Source organism: Falco punctatus (genome assembly GCF_963210335.1).
Source record: "Falco punctatus genome assembly, chromosome: 2".
Lineage (NCBI taxonomy): Eukaryota > Metazoa > Chordata > Aves > Falconiformes > Falconidae > Falco > Falco punctatus.
Genome location: NC_137581.1, coordinates 19649003 through 19670675, shown reverse-complemented (window position 1 = coordinate 19670675; position 21673 = coordinate 19649003). Strand labels below are relative to the sequence as shown.

Below are 21673 nucleotides of genomic sequence, written 5' to 3'. Positions count from 1 at the left end.
CTACAGCACAAAACCGTTTAATTATGACAGAATTAACACCCCTGGAAACATTCCAAAGTTCTGGCAGTGTCACAGGATGGAACTGGAATGAGGAGACAATGGAAAGTCCTTAATGTTACATTTGCAACATACAAACAGAAGCATTTAGACCACAGAAGAGTTACAGGTACAAATTAACAGGCACATTTAATTTTGAGAACATTGTGTACCTTGGCAGTAGGAGCTTCTGCCAACCGTATAAAAAGCTTGTTAAGGCCTGCAGTAGGGCTGAAGGAATAAATAAAGTGACTATCCTAAAAGGAAAAAGAAAATGGACAACGTTAATGGAAGGCATGTCTGAAAATGCTGTGCGAGTGGACTAATAGAACGCAACATCTTCACTACGCATTTTTGAAGGAAAGCTGTGTACACTGCAAAGAACCTTTGGTGCAACCACAGCAAAAACAAGGACATGAAAAAATTGTGCAGGGTGACACATTTAACAGATCTTTTAAAAAAAGAAATTAATCATTAGACACATGAAGTATGTTGTTGAAACAAATATTTAAGAACTTACTTGGGCCAAAACTTTGAGAGGCTAGGTGAATTTGAGTAGTGAAACAGCTTTAAATTCAGAACTCTCACCTGCCTGCTCAGACCCTCAGTTCTGAGGTCACAGGTTGGAGGGGACCTGTCAAGGTCATCTGGTCCAATCCCTTGCTCAAGCAGAGCCACCCAGAAGCAGGCTGTTCAGCACTATGTCCCTGCCTTTTAAGTCCTAAATTTTTATGGAGTCTGGTACATGCAAGGTTTGTAGTTCTCTCCATATACAAAGAATTAAGTTTCATTCAAAAAACCCAACCCTATCATGATTAAAAAAAATGCTTCATCACAATACTCAACATCTAAATTAAGGCACTAAGATTTCTCCAGTTGCTCCACAAAGACTTTAAAAAGCAGTTTTACAGTCAATCAGTTACATGAAAAGACTTACCAAAAATACAGGGAGCTGGAATTTGTCATTTAAAACCACAGCTTGTACACTGCATGGTCCACACAGCCGAGCAACGACTTCTTTACCAAAAAAGTTTGAATGGAAAACAAAGAGAAGAATTCCAGATCCTGAAAGGGAAGGCAATTCAGTCACATGAATTTAAAACAAGATCCATTATTTAGAACTGCATACACTGAACCTTTGAAGACAGTTAGGTACAAATAAATATGTATATAGTATATATTAAATCCCAATGGAGTATCAAAGCAACATGCAGAAATCCAGTCTCCCAGATCCCAGCACAGAACACGACTGACTTGGTCAGTAAGTTAAGGTCAGAATTATTTCTGGAAGCAGCAATAATTTTATGCGGCTCTTAGAAAGGAAAGCAAAATGGCTACAGCAATTCTTGATGCAGTTCACCTCAGTGGTTTTAGGTTTACCTAAAAAAGAGTTACAGTATTTAATGTGGTTTGGGTTGTCTGTTCTCTTGGTATGGACAGCTGAGCCCGGGCAATTTGAGATCTTTATGAACTGCACTGAAATTCAATACGGAACAATCTTCAATACCACAAATGCCTCAGTTTAATACATAAATTTATGTAAGGTTTCTTAATTCTATAAAGGATACCTATAATAAAGAACTGGAAGACTTCTATCACAAATCTCAACCACCAGAACACCAGGCAGACACAACCACTTTCAATCTTAGTTTAAGTAGTATTTCATAGTCACATTAATTTATTACTTTGAGAAAAATCACTGTCAATAGATATTTCCCTGATACTCTCAAAAGGTGAATAAAAACGTCTCAATTCAGCCACGTATCAGAGATTATTCTTTCAGGAATCCAGGTACTAAAGAAACATTCCTAAGTACCTTGGGAATTTGATTCCCAGCTTTGTCAAAGGGTGTGCGGGCAAAACAGAGCTGACTGATGCTGGCTTCTTTTTTGCAGTATTTCTAGACTGCATTTGTATCCTGACAATGCTATGACCATCCTCCAACACTCCAGTGTGCTGGGTTCCGTCTACAAGACAAGATGATCCACTGAGACTTGCAGAGTATGCTCTTCGATTAATATTTTTCAAAATTATAATTCTAAGGTAAACCACGCCTTTTCTGTAATTCCTGTCAATTAGCAAATATAACCATATAACTTTGAGAACAGGAACCACAAACAGAAGAAAGAAGTGGTATATATAGAAATAAAAACTTAAAAAAATAAATACATGCAAACCCCATTCATAACGCATCACGATACTGCTGCTTTCCCTATGCTCCATAATCGGAGCATCTTTAATGTGATGTATGGCAACAAGTAATACAAAAATAATTTTGCATAGCAAATACTTAAAAAGCAGTTTCTAAATATACTGTTCTACTTAAAAAAAAAAAAAAATCCCCCAAAAACCCACCACAACAACAAACCCCCTACCTTCTGGCACATTTTGTGGAGGTTTATAGTTAAAATCCGTAGAAAAGTCTGGCCCTTCACAGAGACGATGACATGCAATTGGGAAGACTGGCTCCAGCAAAGCAAGACGCGCTTCGAAGTAATCCCTGATGGTATCTTCTGCTACCCTTGAGAGCCTAAAAGACCAAACAAGTGAGGCCTCTGCTTCACACAGTAAAATTACTTCATCAGACACAGACTCAGTGAGTGCAGACACAAAAAAGGATGGTTTGGATTCCCAGTTTTCAGGAGTGAACGCCCTCATCACTAGCGTTTATGCATACATGAACCCCAGGTCCCAATACTTCATTAATAAAACATTTGATCAGCGATCTGCTTGTGAAATACATCTATCGGGTCCACAAAATTAAAAAGCTGAGATAAATGCCACTGCAGCAGATTAAAAAAAATTTCAACTAACCATGTATTTTTGAAGGCTCTTTATGTGAAAAGATGTCCCCAAAATATCAATAGGTACCTAGTGGCTAAACAGAAACATACAACCCCTACCCCAGCATGGCTGATTTACAACATACAAATAAACAAGTCAGTCACTGTATAATTTAACTGGTAATACAACTGGAAATAAGCAGTTCCCAGTTAAACCCTACTAATAATGCAGTGAAGAAGTATCAACACTACCATTAAATAGCCCCATTGGGGTTTCTTGTTTGTTTTCTGGGTTGGGAAGGTGGGGATTTAATTTAAGCAAGCAGCCCAGCCTTCAAAGAGAGACCACATTAACCAACAGTATTTGGCACCTTTACAAGTGGGTTACTAAGTAATCCTCTTCAGAAAGCTGTTTTGACACAAACGGGTTTTAAATGCTTTTGCAAGGCAAAAGGCCCAATTCTCTCAGCTTTATAGCTTTTTCAGCTGTTAGAGCACACTATCCCTCCATGCTAGCTGAGACTACCATCTGCAGAACCTACAACTTAAGTGTTTCATCAGAAAAAACCCATGAGAATTGCCATGCCAAAGCAACCCTGGAAGCCCATCTAGCCTTGTTTCCAGATGCTAGACAAAGTGGTATTAAATACAGGAAATTAAACAGTTGTCTTTTTTTGGTTCACTGCCCTAGTTTCCAGCAATCTGATTTAGAGGCATCCAAAACCAAAGGCTGCAGCCAAATCGCACCTCTCCTATCTGCTTTGCCCTTTCTAAAATCCCAAGCATTTGTGTCAACAGCATTCTGCACCATGATCCATAATTCAGTTTTTCTGTGCAAAAACACTCCTTCATTTCAACCCTATCACTAAATCATTGAACAGGATGGCCTGCAGAACCTGTCTCATGGCTTTGGATTATTTTCTGTTGTTTTATTTTAATTTTTGACCTTTCAATCTGTCCCAAGGTGATGTGTATCACCTCCCTCAGTGTATCCTCAGAAGCTAGTAGTCCCCATGTCTGATCATCTTTACTTTTTCTTTTTGCTTCATCTGTTTTTGAAACAAGGTAACTGAATTGTCGGTTACAATTGTCTATCCTGGTATCTTAACTATCAATATTCCTCCAAAATTGTATTTAAAGAGCTTGCTCCTTCTCTTTATGTTTGTCTCCATTTAACATCCATACTCATCAGCTCAGTATACTTTTACATGACCGTATGACACGAACACTTCATGTACCACATAGACTGCACTGCTCTTCGGTCATTCTGTTGCACCATGAAGACTTATTTCCATCATTTACTGGCATAAAAGCTTTACCCTGGCACTCAGCTCACAGCTGACATTTAAGGGTCAACAACACTGTAACTATCTGCACTGACTTTTCATGGTGTTTTTGTTTGGTGTTCTTCTGTTTGATTCTCATTTTTTAATGCTTTTTAGCAAGGTATTTTATCTGGCATGCCCCAGTAAGAGTTTACATTCAACTGCCCAGGGCTTAACACTTTTTAGTTGTCCTGATTGCAGTATTTCTAGTTTAAGTGATCTTTCACTTCTAGTAATTCCACTTTCCTCCTTTCCATCTTTTTACTCACATGTTTAAGCAAGCATCTGCTAATTCTGTTAGTTCACATAATTTGAATTTTACAGGATTTACTAGTTTTCTGCCCAAATCAGATGTTTTCTTTCCCGAAATCTCCCCCTCTTCCCCTTGACTTAAACCAAAATTATGACACAGTATTGCAAACTTCACCAGAACAGTTTACTCACGTTTCCAAATGACTCTTGAGCTGCTCATACACCAGTACATTATTACATTGTTTAGCAAAATGCAGCGCACTGTTCTGATGCTTTGACAAAATGTTACAGTCTGCTCCGCTTTCAATCATAAGCCGCACTATATCAGAATTCCCTCTTTTACAAGCCTGTGCAGAAAGGGAGAAGATGGAAGGATGGACAACAATGACAAAACCCCCATTGGAACAGAGCGTAACATTGGAGTAAGCAGAATTATAGAAATTAATTAAAATCCAAAAATAGTTCTAATTCAGAAAACAAGGTATTTGCTCTGTGAATGCTAACATAACTAGAAACTCAGGATAACACTCCATAAATATTGTATCTTTACCCAGGCAACACGACACACCTGACCCCACAGAAGCAGCTTCACTCAGGATTACCAAGTGGACTTAATTAGAAAAAAATAAACAAACAGATAAAACAAACTCCCAAAGTTCTATAAAAACATCTAAGCCGCTGGAGTTCAGTACTGGTAAACTTTCTTGCAATTGTTTACCTGAATAAATGGGTTTCTGCAGAAGCATTCAGAATTACTTCAGTGACCAAGTGTCTGTTTCTAAGAATTTCAGTTCAAATGGTACTTCAGGTGTGTAGTAAATTAACAGATTTTGCCCCTAATTATTGTTTAGCTATGTCAGACAGTCACTAACATAGTAACTAACATCATCTGCCCATCTAGTGATAGACATCACTAACACTAACATCAACTGCCGAAGTGTACAAGGCTGTTCAATGTTACTCGCAGGAAGAATTTCAGGGTATGTCAGCCGAAGACTTGGCAAAAGCACCACAAAGACTAAAATCTTTACTTTGAAGAATGCACACACAGGCTCTCGGTTGCATGTTTTCAAACGCTACATTCACACAAATTAGGGAAAGGCCCAAGAGATAGAAATTTACATCTTCATGAGGCCTTTCAGAAGAGAAATTCTCAAATTTATCTCAGCTCTGAACTTTGATCTGTGCTTTCAATCCATAATCTTTCATAAATAAATAAATCCACCTGCCCTTCCCCCAAACAAAAACCCCACAAAAATCACACACCACCTCAGGGAAAGGAGTAAGTGCAAAGACTTCTTTTTTAAAAAAAAAAAATCTCTTTTACAAAGCATGATCCAACTCCTAAGGTTAAGTAAGAGTGACTAGATAAACGCATTTATGTTTATCCATACATGGCCAAACTTGTTCCAGTAAGTTACTGGAAATTAAGCCCCTATTCTTTGTATCTACACAGCAAACACCCAGAATAAGACACCGTAGGCTGCCAATTAGAAAGTATGTACAGCTGTGCACCAAACACTAATAAAAGCCTTAAAAACAATGGAAGGTCAAAACTGAGGTTCATGGAGGCAGCCAAATTATGAGGACATTTTGGACTGAACTGGCTGAGGAAACCACAAGGGTGTTACCATTTTCTTTACAGAAAATGTGAATTTCCAACATCTGTTGAACCTTCCAGAAGATAGAAGAGAAATAATACCACATTGTCTTGGACACAGAAACTTTTGTAACCTCTTCTGTGAACAAACTGCCTATGTATAAATACAGCAAGTTCACCAGGAAGAGGAACTTTGGTGAAATTACTTGATACTGAAAAAAAAAAAATTAAAGAGGAGGACAGGCGGTTTTAAATGTCTTACGATTTTCCCATTACAATAAAATTAATAATAATAATATAAAAATAACCTGAGGGTGGGGGGAGGTAGAAGAAGTACACAACAGGCAGTGGGAAGGAGACTGCAAACCAGTTATTTAATTTCTGGCCTGCCATGAAACAGCAGAAGTCAATCACAGCAAGTGAAGATCTAGCAAGACAATCAGCCAAGTGAAAGATACTATTTTCTGGAATTTTTCTCTTCCTGCTGACAACCAGTTATCTCAGTTTTAAGACCACATCTGCATTTCTTTAAGCCAAAAAATGGAAGAGAACGATAAGCCACATTTAGCACTGCATGCTGATGCCTCTGCATTTATCGTTTAGATATAACACTACATTTAAGAAATGGATTAAAACACTGCCTAGAATAAAGAGTAGCATTTTTATTTCAAATATAGTACATGTTCCCTAAATCGACTTTACAAATATGCTTTTACGTTTTACTAGTTTGCCAAAAGTATTCACTATTAAACCATGTCAGGACAAACATTGAATTTACCTTCATTAAAGCAGTTTCACCACTGCTCTGCTGCATGTTCACATACGCCCCAGCTTCCAGGAGAATAGCTACTGTTGTTAGAAAGTTCTGGGGAAAAAAAAAAAAAAAAAAAAAAAAAAAAATCAAACCAACACAAAACCACAAGACAAGTAAATAGAAAATATTCTGGTTTTGTTTCAGAACCTAAAGTGATGTTTACTTAAAATCCATCAGTAAAATCGAAAGCATGAGGCATGACACAACACTGCGCTCTCCCATGGCTCATGAAGAGCAATTCAGACTCAGGCAAGTAGATAGCCACGAGTCTTTACAAGTCTTACTTTTTCCTAAATCTTGCAGTAGTGAATACCACAAGAAGAAAACTATGTTTGCATTAATCAACAAACTAGAACCAAGCTCCCTTTTGGCCTTATATCTACTGTACATGGGAAAACAAATAAACCAACTTGAACAGAAGACTGCACCCATGAAACATCCTCTAACTTGCTAGTCTAGTTGGTCTTAGTTTGAGAAGGGCTTGCACCGTCTCCATCTCCCAACTCTCAAATAGTAAACCATGCTTAATCAGAGATTTGCTCTCTAAGTCTCCCATGTTTGCATCCTGTGTAGCCAGAGATCCTAAGCAATTCTAACACAGGAAACCTTAGCCCCTATGACAGACAAATTCAGAGACATCCTTTGTCTCCACTTTCCCTCTCGGCAGCAGCTCTATGATATTGTCTACTCAGGGCAGGGTTTGTGATCAGAATTTATCTACAACACAGTAACCACAGCTGCTGACATTAGGCAGATAAGGTCACCCTGCTAAATTTGCTAACTACTTTTTAGGCATCATCCAAAGGAACGAAATTGTGTACCACTCTTAAACATGAGTAAGACAACCAAGAACCACAAACATGACAATAACCAAGCCAACCTTTTCAGCTGCATGTATCAATGCAGTTGTTCCATTTTTCTGTCTACCATTAACTTTAGCTCCTTTCCTGATTAGGACACGGAGAAGGTCATCATGCCCACCGGCAGCAGCAAGCATTACTAGGGTCATGCCACTGGAGTCCTGCAACAAGAATCATTGCTATTAAAAAAAAAATCAAAATAAATAATTTTTAAAAAAATCAAATACTTCAAGATAAACCAAAGCCGCAAGACAAAAATCGCAAATGAGTCTACAGGTTTCATAAAGATTCCCCCCCTCCAACAAAATTCACACGTATACGGCTGCCAGACACCAATAAACTATTGCCTCCCACTTCTGTCCACAGGACCCACCCTCTAACTCCATAATCTGCAAAATCTATAACACTCCAAGGACCAAAACAAGAAGCATGAAAAACAGAATGAGCCAGAAAGAAAGGCAGCAAGCTATCTGAGTATGAGGAAGACAGCAAGGCAGTGGAAAAAGACATCAGCAGCCACTGGAAGAAAACCACAACAGTTCAAATTAGTTGCTACAACACTGCTTTTAAGTTTTATCAAAGTATGAAGAGACTTCTGTGAGTGGTCTGTCTCCTCATTCATTCCTGCGTTTTCCAGCAGACACTACAATTCAAAAAACACATGCCTGCCTCAGGAGTTGATATGGCATCTTTTCTGCTACACTACAGAAGTCTTGGCATTAATACATAGTTCTCAAAATGCTATATAATACAACTACACAAGGTAACCAGTGAAACACTGATATCAGACTGTAATCCTCAAAAATGAACTACAGTACTATTTAACAGGAAAATAGAACCTCGAAAGAAAAAACAGTAAGAACACAGCTGATGAAGAACTGGCAGAAAATATTGATCACAGAGAGACATGGTCCCAGTCTGTCAAACACAACATTCAAATATTTTTTTTTTTCCATGTACAGGTGTTTTACAAAGTTCAGCCGCTTGGCCTGACGGGTATAATCATTCCTCAAGTTCTACATTTAATATTCAGTTAAATCCAGTGGGCAAACCTGTTGCAAATCCAGCTACTGGGATGCTTCATACAGACTTGATTTTTCCTTTGGAAGAAACTGGGTGACAAATACCAAAGCCTCAAATTCTATACTCGCTTTTCTTACCCTGTGCTTTTTTCCGCATGGCGAGACAGAAATCTGCTACTAGCCAGACAGAAAAACTTTTCTAACAATCCAAATTTGTACTCTTCCCTCCTGCCCCCCTCCAGTACTTCTATTGCAGAAGAATTACCTCTTGATCCAGATTATATTCCTCCTTTGAGGAAAGTGCCATCTTTACTGTCATGTAATCTCCACTTTTAACAGCATCCCTCAGGAGAGCTAGAAAATAAATTCAATGCAGTTACAGAATATTTCATTTTGAAACACCAGCTAAGAAATGTCCCTTCCTCCCAGCAACTACTCACTACTTGATATCGGTTCTGTTAACACATGATTCTCATCTTCTCCATCAAGATGCTTCTGAAAGTCCTCTAGCGTCAGCCATTCTAACTGCATGTCCATACCCAAACTCAAGACTTGTTGCTTGCCATCTATCATGTATTGGATTTCATGGAAGAAAAAAAAACATGAAATAAGTTACAAATTCCCAAACCATTTATTGCTTGCCATCGCTTCAATGATCAGTAGCTTAAGATACTACTTCTCATTCATTACTCTGGAAGCCAGTGTGGAACGGTTCCAAATAATGAAGGCTACATTACAAACACACATAAAATGTTTACTTGAAACAAACTGCTTATTTGTTGTAATAAATTAGGCTGAAGTGGTAAGAGATGGTGAACACTCCATTACTGTAATAGCAGAAACACACTGGAAACACACTGAAAAATCGTCAGTTTCAAAAGAAAACATTTTCAACCTCCTGCGGAGACAAGAACTGGAGCACTAAAAGACACAAGCAGGAATGGAGAAAATGCTAACTGCCAGTGCTCAACTCTCCCCTGCATCGCTGCTCACCGGAGTTCTCCCTTTGACACACATTCACTACTTCTTGATCACCTTCTGTATCAATGTAAGTCCATGTGCCTGTTTAGCCTCTTATGTTCCTCCTTCCCTTGTACAGCTTGCTGTCTTTTTATTTTAATTCTTCTATGAATTTATACTCTAGCAAAGATTCTTCTCTTCTGCAGTTATTCTCAGAATATTCACTTTTTTCTTCTGAAACCACGTTACAAGTCAAATGCACTTTTGATGTCTTTAAAGCCTAGAACATTAAGACAGTTATCAAGAGTGACTACCTGAGCCACTAAAGACTATTACATAACTAAGTCTGAGTGACCAGGGTCCACTCAGAAAAGGTCTGTTCTCTTTCCATAAGTTAATCATTGCTGACATGTAGGAGCAACCTTAACAACGTAAGTGAAAACTCGGGGAGAGTTAGTTCACCTCCAGCCACCCTGTCAAGTCTGAGTTCTAACTGCCTTCAACACGGTACATTCTTCTTCTTAAGAAAGACAGTTCAGAATTATGCATAAATTACTACTTTGAAAATATGGTGCAGTATCTGTGATGAACAAAGGATACATGTTGTGTAAAGGATAATTAAGCATCCTGTTACTAATTTTCTTATGCACTGTAAGTATCTACGGTACTTTAAGCGAAAGATGTTTCTCCAGCAACAGCTGTTTGAAGCTTCACAGCTCCTCCTATAACCGTTCATGATTATCAAAGGTGGAGTTACCTAGTTCTCCTCAGTTCATCCTCATCATAGTAGTGCGGGAATTTATTCTGATTAAAATCATCTGGAATTTTACTGAGATCAAAAGTGGCAACATTAATACTCCATTATATTATTACAAACAGAAATACAACCTAGACATTTTCTTCACGTATCAAATCATCCAGTTCTGGTGGTATTTTAAGGGTCGTAGAATATAAGTCATCATCGTGGCTAAAGCAAGAAGCTTGTCTGATGGGAACCTCTACTGGTTTTTTTTAAAACACATATTCATAGTATCATCAGAACACTTCTGGAAATAGCCAGTAGTTGGATGAATTCCTCTAAAGGTTACTGTAAACATGCCACAGAAGCATAGCTGGCAATATTAAATGAAAAAGGGCAAGACCTTGACTTGTCTACAAAAACATTAGATACATCCCTTCCATGCTTCATACACGAAACTACTTACAGCATTGTCATGAAGCATAAATTAACAAAGCCGTATAAACAGTAGTTTTGCTTCGTAAAAAAGAGCAAAAATTTTTGTTTCTGGTATGTGTTACAAAACTATACAACACCGCTCTTGTAGAAGTAAGAGGACAATGTCCTGAAGGGTCTTTCCCTTCCCTCCTTTAAGAGTTAACACTTACTTTTTAGGCCCTTCTGTTCTTTTCTGCTCTTTTCTTCTTTTTCAGACTCTTTTTTTTGAGATTTTTCTTTTGTTTCAGTTTTCTTTACTTCTTTCTCTTGATTCTGAAAACAAAGATCAAATTCAAGTGGTACAGAAAAAAAAACGGAAAATAAACTCCTTTCACCACTCTAACGATAAAAAGTATTTAAAATCATTACTACTGAAACCTGTATACAACAAACTTGTGGACATTCTTAAGAAAAGAATTAAACAGGTGAGTCAGGAGTTAAGTATGGAAGAAGCCTTCACAGAAAAGAGATACTCTTTCCAAAATAAAACAACTTCAGATTTTTACTGCATCCCAGCCACGCAAGGTGCTTTAAGTTATGAGGTGCAGTTATGCCAAAATGAGCATTTTGAAGGAAATTCAAAATTATGAACTTTTCCTTCCTTCCAAATATTGAACCTGAACAGAATGTAATTATTTCAAAGTATTTAACACCTTTGTAGCACGATATTCAAAGCAGTTATTATAGCACTGACTTGAACCTTAACTGAGAAAACTAAGCATTTGTATACAGAAAGTTCCAAGTTTTCTGACTCACACATACAGAACATTATGGCAACAGTCACTTGTGAAAAACATGCTCAGAAAAATCTACCCAAACCTACAGAGAAGACTTGAGCTTAGCAATATCACAGAAGAAATTTATGGTAGATGTAGCCACATGATCAAATTCACCAAAATAGAATTCAGCTGCCTCCACCAAAGGTTGCCTTTCTCCTCCTGTAACCCTCTCTCCATTCAGCCTGCAAATTCAAAACTCCAGAGTTAGGTGGGACAGGGCTCCTTGGCGTGGCTTTGTATCAGTCCCCAACACTACCCTGGTACATGGACTAACACTGGCTTTCTGAAAAACTGCCCTAAAAGAAATCCCTACAAGAACTACAGACTGGATTTATCATTAAATGCTACTGTTTCTTTTGACATCAGAAACACCAAATGAATCCATTTTAATTGAAGTTTATCAATTGTTAGCAGAGTGGAAACATTTAATCTTTCTCACCCACTCCTCCCTCCAGCCAAAACCTCAGCTTTTGATCACTGACATGATGAACTAGTAGCACAGACAGCTGTTAATCCTGGCAGAAGCCCACTATTTAGGAGGAGACTGTAACTTACTAAAGGGATTACCAGATAACTTGCTACGCAGAGAGGCTGTTGAAATCAGTACTCCTGAATACTGATCAGATGCACAACATACACTGCACATTTGGTTTTGGAGGTAAATCAAATGAAGTACTGGAGTGCTGTGTCCAGTGCTGGGCTCCCCAGTTCAAGGGAGACAGGGAACTACTGGAGAGGGCCCAGCGGAGGGCTGCAAAGCTGATGAGGGGACTGGAGCATCTCCCTTATGGGGAAAGGCTGAGGGAGCTGGGCCTGGTTAGCCTGGGGAAGACCGAGAGGGGATCTTACCCACGCACACAAATATCTTAAGGGCAAGTGTCAAGAGGATGGGACCAGGCTCTTCTCAGTAGTGCCCAGTGACAGGACAAGGGACAATGGGCAAAACTGTAACACAAGAAGTTCCACCTGAATATGAGGAAGAACTTCTTTACCTTGAGGGTGACAAAGCACTGGAACATGCCCAGACAGGTTTGTGGAGTCTCCTTCTCTGGTGACACCTAAAACCCACCTGGACACAACTGTGCAACCAGCTCCAGGTGACCCTGCTTTAGCAGAGGGGCTGGACTAGATGATCTGCAGAGATCCCTTCCAACCCCAACCATTCTTGTGATTCTGTGAAAGAATGGCTCAGTATGCAAACTGACTAAAAAAAGAGAATACTGCATTAAATGACATGACAGTGTTTGGTAATCAGAGCTACACAAGGAAATATAAGTAGCTGAAACATACACAATGATTTTATTTGAAAAGAAACATCTGTTTGGGCCAACAATTCAGTGAAGCCAAAAAAGCTCCAGAGCTCTCCACACCAAGCCCACTCATATAGTAAGTCCACAGCTGCTCCAGAGAGTAACTAACCAGTTACATAAAACACTGTTTAAGCCTCCTAGACTAAAAAAACAAAAGAGCAGAATGCCTTCCTTGGCACACAATCTTCCATGAGAAAGGCATGCAGATAACTTATTGAGAGTGCTGGCTGAACAGCCATAAGCAAACCAACTTTCACCTGCTGTTGATTTCCTCACGTTTCAGGTGACAGGATTTTTATACTGCTGGTAAAGACCAGAATTCCAAAAATTTTATCTGATTATCACCACTGATGTCTCTCTCTTAGGAATGTTACAGCCTCAAACTGTGAGAAAACACTTGAGTAGTAATGTGCCACATCATTTCAGTTAAATAACGTTTTGAAACTGGGCTATGCAGAGTAACTGCTTAACCTCATTTCCTAGAGTTTTCACCACCAAGCTCCTGCAAAAACACCATTTCATGTAGCTCTGCTCAGATTATGCCATGTAATTGTCTACCCCAAAATCAACTTCCTTATGTTTAAGTTGGCATACTCTCTATATACAACAATCTTAAGCAGAGGACCCCACTTAAACCCACCAAGGAAACTTCTCACCATGGACTTACAGCCTCAAAAAAAGTGGGATATAATCCAGTAAGTATCAAGGTGTTTTGGCTGTAATCCTGTTACAAATCAGAAAGGGGGTTCTCTGAGCAGCCAAAGTTTTATGAACTGCAAACTGTATTAGAACAGTCTGAAGCAGCTGAAAGAAATTATATTCTCAGAAACATTTCAAGAATATTGTTTTATTTTGCCTTTTTTTAATTTTACCTTTACCATCTTGCTTTTCTTAAAACACTACTACTTTAAATAAGTAAAAATAAATATTTCAGTATTTGCTTAGCCCATTTCTTAGAACATGTACAGCATCTGTAATTAATATAAAAACATGTCCATAAAACTAAGCATTTTCTGTAAGCATCCCAGAAACTCTAACAAGACAAGCCAGCTGCCCAGTTATCTGGAAGACTTGTGTTCAGAAGCCATTTCAGCATTCCAATTCTCAGGTAGGTGCTAATGCACATAAGGTATAACGGAGTCTCTGGCTTTTGAGACATCAAGTGTGTGTTTTAGCTCAAAAGTGCACTTCATTGTGCAGTGTGGGATGGAAAGTTGCTCAAGACTGAATGCCTTATTACACAACTAGAAAAGTGTCAAATTGAGGCAACTGTTAAAGGTAGAAAAACAAAGCTAAAAATGACAGTGTGCTTAACAAGAACAATAAATTTCATTCTAAGTAAGTATATATAACAAACAGGAGAAATCCATACTTTCACATTTAAAGACACCCTTCTCTCCTAAGGCATTCCGAATCCAGAAGATTTTCAGTCTCTCCCATATATTGTGCACTGGGCCTTTCCTTAGCTTCATCCAGCTCAATTACTTCCCAATTAGAGTTTTCCTCTTTACCATCATGAACAGTAGCCTTTTGAGATATCTGTACCTCAAAGATATTTGATTTAATCCCCAGCCCTCACCCCAACACCTTAACATTGCTCACCTCCCCAGCTGAATCGGCAGACTTGTGCCCTCTTTCATCAGCGGTCAATTTCAAACGCTTCAGTACTGGTGAAGGAGCAGGTGACACTTTCTCCAACTCTCCCGGTACCGTTTTTACTTTTTCTTGACCTTTCTGCTTTTTGTGCAGGCTTTTCTTCTCTAAGTAGTTATCTTGAGTTTCCACTTTTCTACCTTCCTCTTTATAATCTTCAACTTTCTCAGTTTTTTTCTTTTTTCTTTTAACCTTAGCATCAATACTATCATCTTCATTACTTGCTGATCCATCAAGATGTCTGTCAGCAATGGAATTTTTTTCAGCAATTTCTTGTTCCAGTCTCTCTTCTCCACTTACTACCTTCTGCTTCTCATCTTTATTTTCGAAATTTAAGTCTGAACTTTCATTATCAGTTCCTTGAAAAAATACATCATCTAGAGTACTGGATTCTGAGTCAAACTGAACATCTCCATGCTTCTCCTTCCGTGATTTTTTGTTTTCTTTATAATCTTCTTCAGATTTAATTTTTAAATCTTTAACTTCTCCCTTCTTCTTCTTGATTTCTTTAGTATCTTCCTTCCTTTGCTTCTTTGGCTCCTTTGAATCCTCCTTGGTTTCTAAAGTCCTTTTTTTTGGTTTTGAATCTAAACCCAAAGTATCTGAGGAATTCTCACATTCTGTTCTGGGTTTGTCTTTGAGTTTTGCAGACTTAGACTTCTTCTTCTTCAGATCATCTGGACTTCTATCCTCTCCATCTTTTGACTTCTTTTTCTTCTTTGGTGAAACATCACCTTTTGTTTCGCTTTGCCAGTCACTGTCAGACTCTGCTTCAAATACATCATCATTTAGAGATAGTTTCTAAAAGGCAGGGGGGAAAAAAAATAAGATATCTTTCCCCGTTACGCTGTATTACTTTGGTGTAAACTATACAAAAACAGTAGTGGTGGTGCTTGGGAAAAGTAAATTTTTAAACACTTCATAATCTTTTAATCACTGCAAACGTCATTCCTCATTGCCAAATCGTACAATTTGTAAATGCAATTCTAGCTCACTTACCTAAATTACATTACTAACTGCTTGGACGAGAATCGATACATAGACAAGTCATTTAAACCACTGAGACATCCAACAACCAGATTACAGAACAGAACTAAATCTGCACTATTTCACATCAAAAACAATTAACCTGATTTGGTAAAGTTTACCTATAGGTTTCCCAGAAGCAGAGCACCAGTTTTCAAAAAACATTCTTATGCTTCATTTTCAAAATGACTGAGCAGTTAATAAAGAAGATTAAAAGCCATATGCTGCCTTCCTGCAATTAATTTTTCTGTACTCCCATGTTTAATGGTTAACATGCAAAAATTCACTCATCTGCTACACAAAGCAGGAGGGTGAAAAGTTAAGCAGTACACAACTTCACTGACAAGACAGTATGCATGTGGGCAGGGAAAGGGCGTTGTTTACGTTGCCAAAGGCAAAAATGACTGCACATAATTTATGTAATGTCTATAACATCATTAAAAAGCTGAAAGAAAGTTTACATGGATTCAGAGTCTACAAGCAAACTTGTCAATTAACAAAAAAATCCCTAACCAGAGAGCAGCAACACTATTCAGTTTCTTATGAAACAAAAAACATTTTCAGATCAGAGATTCTTTTAAGTTTTCTTAATTCCATATCCAAAATGTCTTCCCTTCTCCCTCCACCCATTAGCAAAGCCTAGACAGGGAGTATGTCTTCAGTGTCAGACACTGGAAAGTGAAACACACCTGTACGTCTTTTTTAATAGGTTTAGGCTTATTGTCCACTATTTTTTTTCTAAATTCGAGCAGCACTTCTTTGCAGTCTTCCAAATGAACCTCTGGTTCCCATGTATCATCATCAGAGGTATATCCTTTCCACCGTACTTTGTAGAGAATTTTACCCTGTAAGAAAAAACCCAACATTCAACATAATACAGCACAGTATTGCATCATCTACTCAATTCTTGGGATCTCAGTGGATATATCCTTTTGTGTATATATAAATGAATATAATTGGAGTTCAATCCAATGTTGACCTAAGAATTCCCACAATTATTTCCATCTGCATCACATACTCAACTAAAGTTGCTTGTAAAATGTTTCAGTAGTTGGAGTGGTTTTATCCAAAATATTTGTAATATCTAAAATTTGTTCAGAACCACAGTTACAATGTACAAATCATAAATTCTCAGTCATTTTACTGAAATGGATTTTCTGACAGTTATGAAAATTTTCTTGGTAAAGTTATAATATTTCCTCTACCAAAACGTCAAGCTTGAATTGCTTCTATTTGCTGAAGAAGTTCACATAAAACCTTAAGATTTAATGCATTAACACCATTCCCCTAGTTTCATATTGGAATTCAAAACTTATGTTAGATTTGTAATCAAGGCCATTTTTGATAAACTGAAATACTAACAATTAGGAAAAAAAAAAACAACACCAAACCATCAATCGGATCAAATTAAGCCTGGATAAAATCTGAGTGTGTGTGTCTCAGTGAGTTAGTTGCAAAGATGTTGTTAACAGATTATGTATGAAAGCCTTAGAACAATCATGTCAACGGTATTTAACTTCACCACAGGAAGAAATTACACCTTTTAGTCTCTAGCTTTTTTTCACTAGATTAGTTTCTTACCATTAAAACTACAAAACAAACAACCTTTCCACCAAATTATCTCTTGCCTTTCTCCTAAGCAAATTAAGTACTCTGAATCCTTATGTTTCTCAAGATAAGACTCCTTTTCTTGCTGAGAGGCAAGGCTTATTAGCTTGGACGCAGCATGTTGCTGTTAGAGCCAGACAAGTGGCAACTCAGGGCCTCCTGGACCAAGCTTGACTGAAAAAGAGACATGTCCTATGAAATCAATGCAGCTACTTTTATCTGTTAAATCCATGGTGTCTTTAAATAGATGTATGACAAAAGTTAGCATCAAACCTAAGAAAATCCACTATCCAGATAAAAAAGCTAATAATGAATATGAAGCAATGTAGCCATCCCTGAACTTCTACTAAAAAAAAAAAAAAAAAAAAGTATTAGCAAATGTATTAAGAAAAGCATGTTCCTTTGGAGAGGTAAAATAATAGCATCTTACACTGCTAACCAGGCCTGAAGGAAAGCTTCAAAACAGATGCCATTTGACACTTACTATTAAATGTATTTATATCTCTAAATTTACACTTTTGCCTGAGCACCATTAACCTTTGGCCAAGTGTATATATATATACACCATTAAACTTTAGCAATCAACTCCACTGACAATCTTCTATATTTTGCTTCACAGACATAAAAGCAAATAGCTTATATTCAGATCCATTAATATAATACTTCTCTTATAATTTAGCTTAACCATACACTCTTGATTTAGGAATTAAGTTTTCAAAATTCTGTTCACCTAACGGGACTACTCATTAAATAAATGACAAGTAACTTTCCTATTACAGTCACAGAATAATTTATGTAAGGGACCTCCGCAATTAGTCGGTAAAATGCCCTGCTTAAAGCAGGTCCAAATAGATCAGGCTGCTTAGATGTGCTGGGCTACTGCCCAGTTAAGTGTATCTATTCAGACTGCCCTGCATTCCAGCTTGTGTCTGCTGCCTCACTCATCCTTTCACTGTGCACCTCTGAGAAGAACCTGACTGTCCTCTCTACACCCTCCCATTAAGTAGATATAGCTGCCACTATGATCGCCCCCGATCCTTCTCTTCTTAAGGCAGAGTAAACCCAGCTCACTCAGTCTCCTGTGCTCCAGCTCCTTAAAGTGCTTCCATAACCTAGTGAACTCCAGTACGTCCACTTCTCCTCTGTCCTGGGGAGCTCAGAACTTGATGCAGTACTCCAGATGCATCTCAGCAGTACGGAGAAGCATCTCCCTCTATCTGCTGGCTACATCCGTGGATGCTTGCTAGCCTTCTTTACTGTAAGAAGTGCTGACTCATGTTCAACTTGCTTGCCTGTGGGGACTCCAAGCTCCTTTCCCACAAGACTCCTTCCTCCCAACGAGCCTCTCACCTTTCTGGTGGCACAGTTTTATGTCAGTTGAGATACAGGACTCCAGTTAGCTGCAGAGCGACTTGTTACACCCTTGTAACTCAGGTACAAACCAAATTAGAAGTCCTTTTTTAATTAATTGAGAAAGCTGGATAAAAAAATGTATGCAAATGTAAGACTATTTGGCTGCTGAATGATTCTACATGCAGTATGCCAAGTGATACAAAAATGCAGCTTAAGTGAAGGCTGATCACCATACTAAAGATAAATACACACCTTACACTTTTACTCAACATTGTTGTTTCTTTCCTCTGTATCACTTACAAATAATAGCAAACTTCCAAGCATTTTTATACTGCTGTAGCTTCTACAAGAACTAGTGATGGCTAGAACCAATTCCTGTGGAAATGATTTGTCATTAAAGAACACTGCCCATGTCATTAAAGAACAGAATTAAGGTTACTCATTTCCACTGGGGAATGTCACGATTGCACTGGAGCCTGCTGTTGTAGTATAACTGTGGTACAGCATGAAAGGCTTTCTAGATACACTGAGAGGAAACATTTCCAAACTTTTATTGCTTGTTCTCTTAAATAGGACATTTTAACGTTTCATGTATCAGCAGCTCTTAGCTTCCCAGCCCAATCCCATCCTAGGAATGCTGTCTCTCATGCTACCACTACTAGCAGCTCCAGCAACATCACGACTGCAAATCAAAAGAGCTTCTCTGTGTGGTGCTTTCCAGTTCTGCTTCTGCAGCTGTGACACAGGAACACACTGACTGGCCTTATGATGTGCTGGTGTTCTGATGTCAACTGGATAGAGTTCATTTTCTTTTCAGTAGCTGCTAATGCAGTACTGTGGGGTTTTTTTGTGAGAACAAGGTTGATAACACACTGATGTTTGTAGTTGTTGCTAGGTAATGTTTATACTAAGTCAAGGACCTTTCAGCTTCTCCAGCCTTGCCGGGAGAGGGCTGGAATGCCACAAAAAACTGGGACACAGCCAGGACAACTGACCCTAACTAGCCAAAGAGGTATTCCCAACCACAGGATGTCATGCTCAGTGAGTGAGCGAGCGAGCAGCTGTGTGGTACTTAGCTACCAGTTGGGGTTAAACCAAGACAGCTGGACAGTGGCAGACTTGATGTATCTGCTTCGACTTTGTATCAGACTTGGGAATCTGCAAGCTGGGAACAGCTAGTGTGAAGCAGATTACATAAAATACACTCCTCTGAATATAACATACCACTTTTCCCAGCCATTTCAGAATTTAAGATTGGGTGCAAGTACCTGGCTTGCCTATTTCTGAAGCACAGGAGCATGGCCCCACTGAAGAGCCACGGAAAGGTGTCTGGGTGCAAGTGGACTCCTCGTTACAAAGCTACAACCAACACACAGCGGGTAAGGCACATGCATACGCTGAAGCTAACTGCACTGACCCAGCCTGGAAACATCAAGCACAACTGCTGCAGGGCAGGCTGCTTGGAGGAGGGTGCTTAACACACCTTTGTAAGAGACGGTACTTGACGTATTCCGGTACTCTTTACAAGTCTGTGGAATGGTATGACTCCCTCTGCTCCACCACTATACAGGTTATTTTAGGTTCCATCACGGGGGTGAGGGGACAAAATCAGCCCTCTTGTTTTCAAGCCTCACTTATTATTTTGACCAACCCCGCATACTGGTAAAGCTATAAATACTGTGTTACCTTGAAAGTGTAATATTCTTCAACCATCAAGATATTTCAGCCAAGGTACAACCTAATCATGATAGTAACACAAATATCTAAGAAATTCTTCATCTGAAGGTTGTCCAACCCAAGGGTTTCAAAATTCTGATGTTTTACGCTATTTCTACACTATCATGTACCTCACTGAAACCTCAAATAAACCCCACAAATTAGTTAAAACAACTTTCTGACACAAAATCATTAAAAAAAAAAAGCAGTGCATTACTTATGCGCTGCATTTGAGGTTTAGGAAATTCTAGAAGAACTTCAACCAGTCTAGGCTGCTTTCAAAGAAAGAAGGTATGAGATTTGTGTCTAAACAAAGATCACTACTGCTAGTTATGTTAACTGAAAAAGTTCCTTTTATTCTAAGAGGTCTTATTCACACATTTTATATGCCAGTAAACATAATTCACTTGAAACTACCTCCATGTTCCCCATTACAGTCAATCCTGCCCATTTCTGCAAACACTTTACATCAAAACACTACTGCAGGTCAGCCCTAACAGCAGAGTGGTTTAACAATGCAGACAAAAAACCCCAAACACCAACTTAGCAAAGATATTCCAGATTAAGTCTCTTTAGTCGAAACTCTTAAGATCCAAGAGTTCCCGTTCAAAGCTGCCCGCAACGTATTTTAAATTACGGTTACAACGGACCTGTATCCGCAGGGTTCTCGCCCCGGTGCGACAGACGGCGGAGGAGGTTCTGCCCGCGCTGCCCGCGCCGCCTGCGCGCCCAGGCTGCGAGGGAACGGCCCGGCCCGGGCCCGCCCCGCCGCCAGCGCCCGGCCCGGGCCCGCCGCGCACCTCCGCAGCGAGCGGGGCGAAACCCGAGCCCCGGCAGCCGCCGCCGGCCCCAGCAGGGCTGCCCGCCAGCCCCGCCGCCGCACGGCCGGCAGCCTCCCCGCAGGCCCTGCCGCCGCCACATCGCCCGGGGGACCCCGCCGCCGCCCCGGGAGGGCGGCCCGGGTCGCCGCCGCCTGCCAGCGCGTCCTCACCCCCTCGGTCTTCACGTCAAGGATCTTCTCCACCTCGAACACGTCCTCGTCCTCCTCCTCCTCGTCCTCCTCCTCCTCGCTCTCGCCGCCGGCTGCCGCCAGCGCGCCCGCCGCCTTACCAGCCTCGCTACTGTCTCCCTCCCCATCCCCCGCCGCGGCCGCCGTCTCCTCCTCTTCCTCCGCCCCCTCCAGCCTGGCCGCCGCCGCCGCCTCAGCCCCGCTCCCGGCCGCCGCCGCCGCCATTTTGGGCCGAATTTCAAACGACAACGGTGAAAAGCGGCTGCGACATCCACCGCCGGGCGAGGAGGCAGCGAGGCGGCGGCCCGGCCAATCGGCGTCCCGCCAGCCCGTGACGCACAGGGGCGGGGC

The 21673-nt window shown here is 39.8% G+C and overlaps 1 protein-coding gene across 2 annotated transcripts in view; it reads right to left on the bottom strand.

Annotated features, from left to right (window-relative positions):
• The window catches only part of MPHOSPH8 (M-phase phosphoprotein 8), a 24608-nt gene extending 2935 nt beyond the window's left edge, over positions 1 to 21673 (bottom strand). The window contains exons 1-12 of one of the 2 annotated variants that reach the window (XM_080377214.1): positions 21305 to 21673; positions 16326 to 16481; positions 14560 to 15411; positions 11039 to 11141; positions 9133 to 9258; positions 8958 to 9046; positions 7691 to 7831; positions 6775 to 6861; positions 4589 to 4743; positions 2412 to 2566; positions 974 to 1101; positions 210 to 293 (exon numbers count right to left, since the gene is read on the bottom strand). In XM_080377214.1, coding sequence (XP_080233340.1) covers positions 210 to 293; positions 974 to 1101; positions 2412 to 2566; positions 4589 to 4743; positions 6775 to 6861; positions 7691 to 7831; positions 8958 to 9046; positions 9133 to 9258; positions 11039 to 11141; positions 14560 to 15411; positions 16326 to 16481; positions 21305 to 21547 — 2319 coding nt within the window. In that variant the 5' untranslated portion in view covers positions 21548 to 21673. The other variant, XM_080377215.1, reaches the window with a different exon arrangement.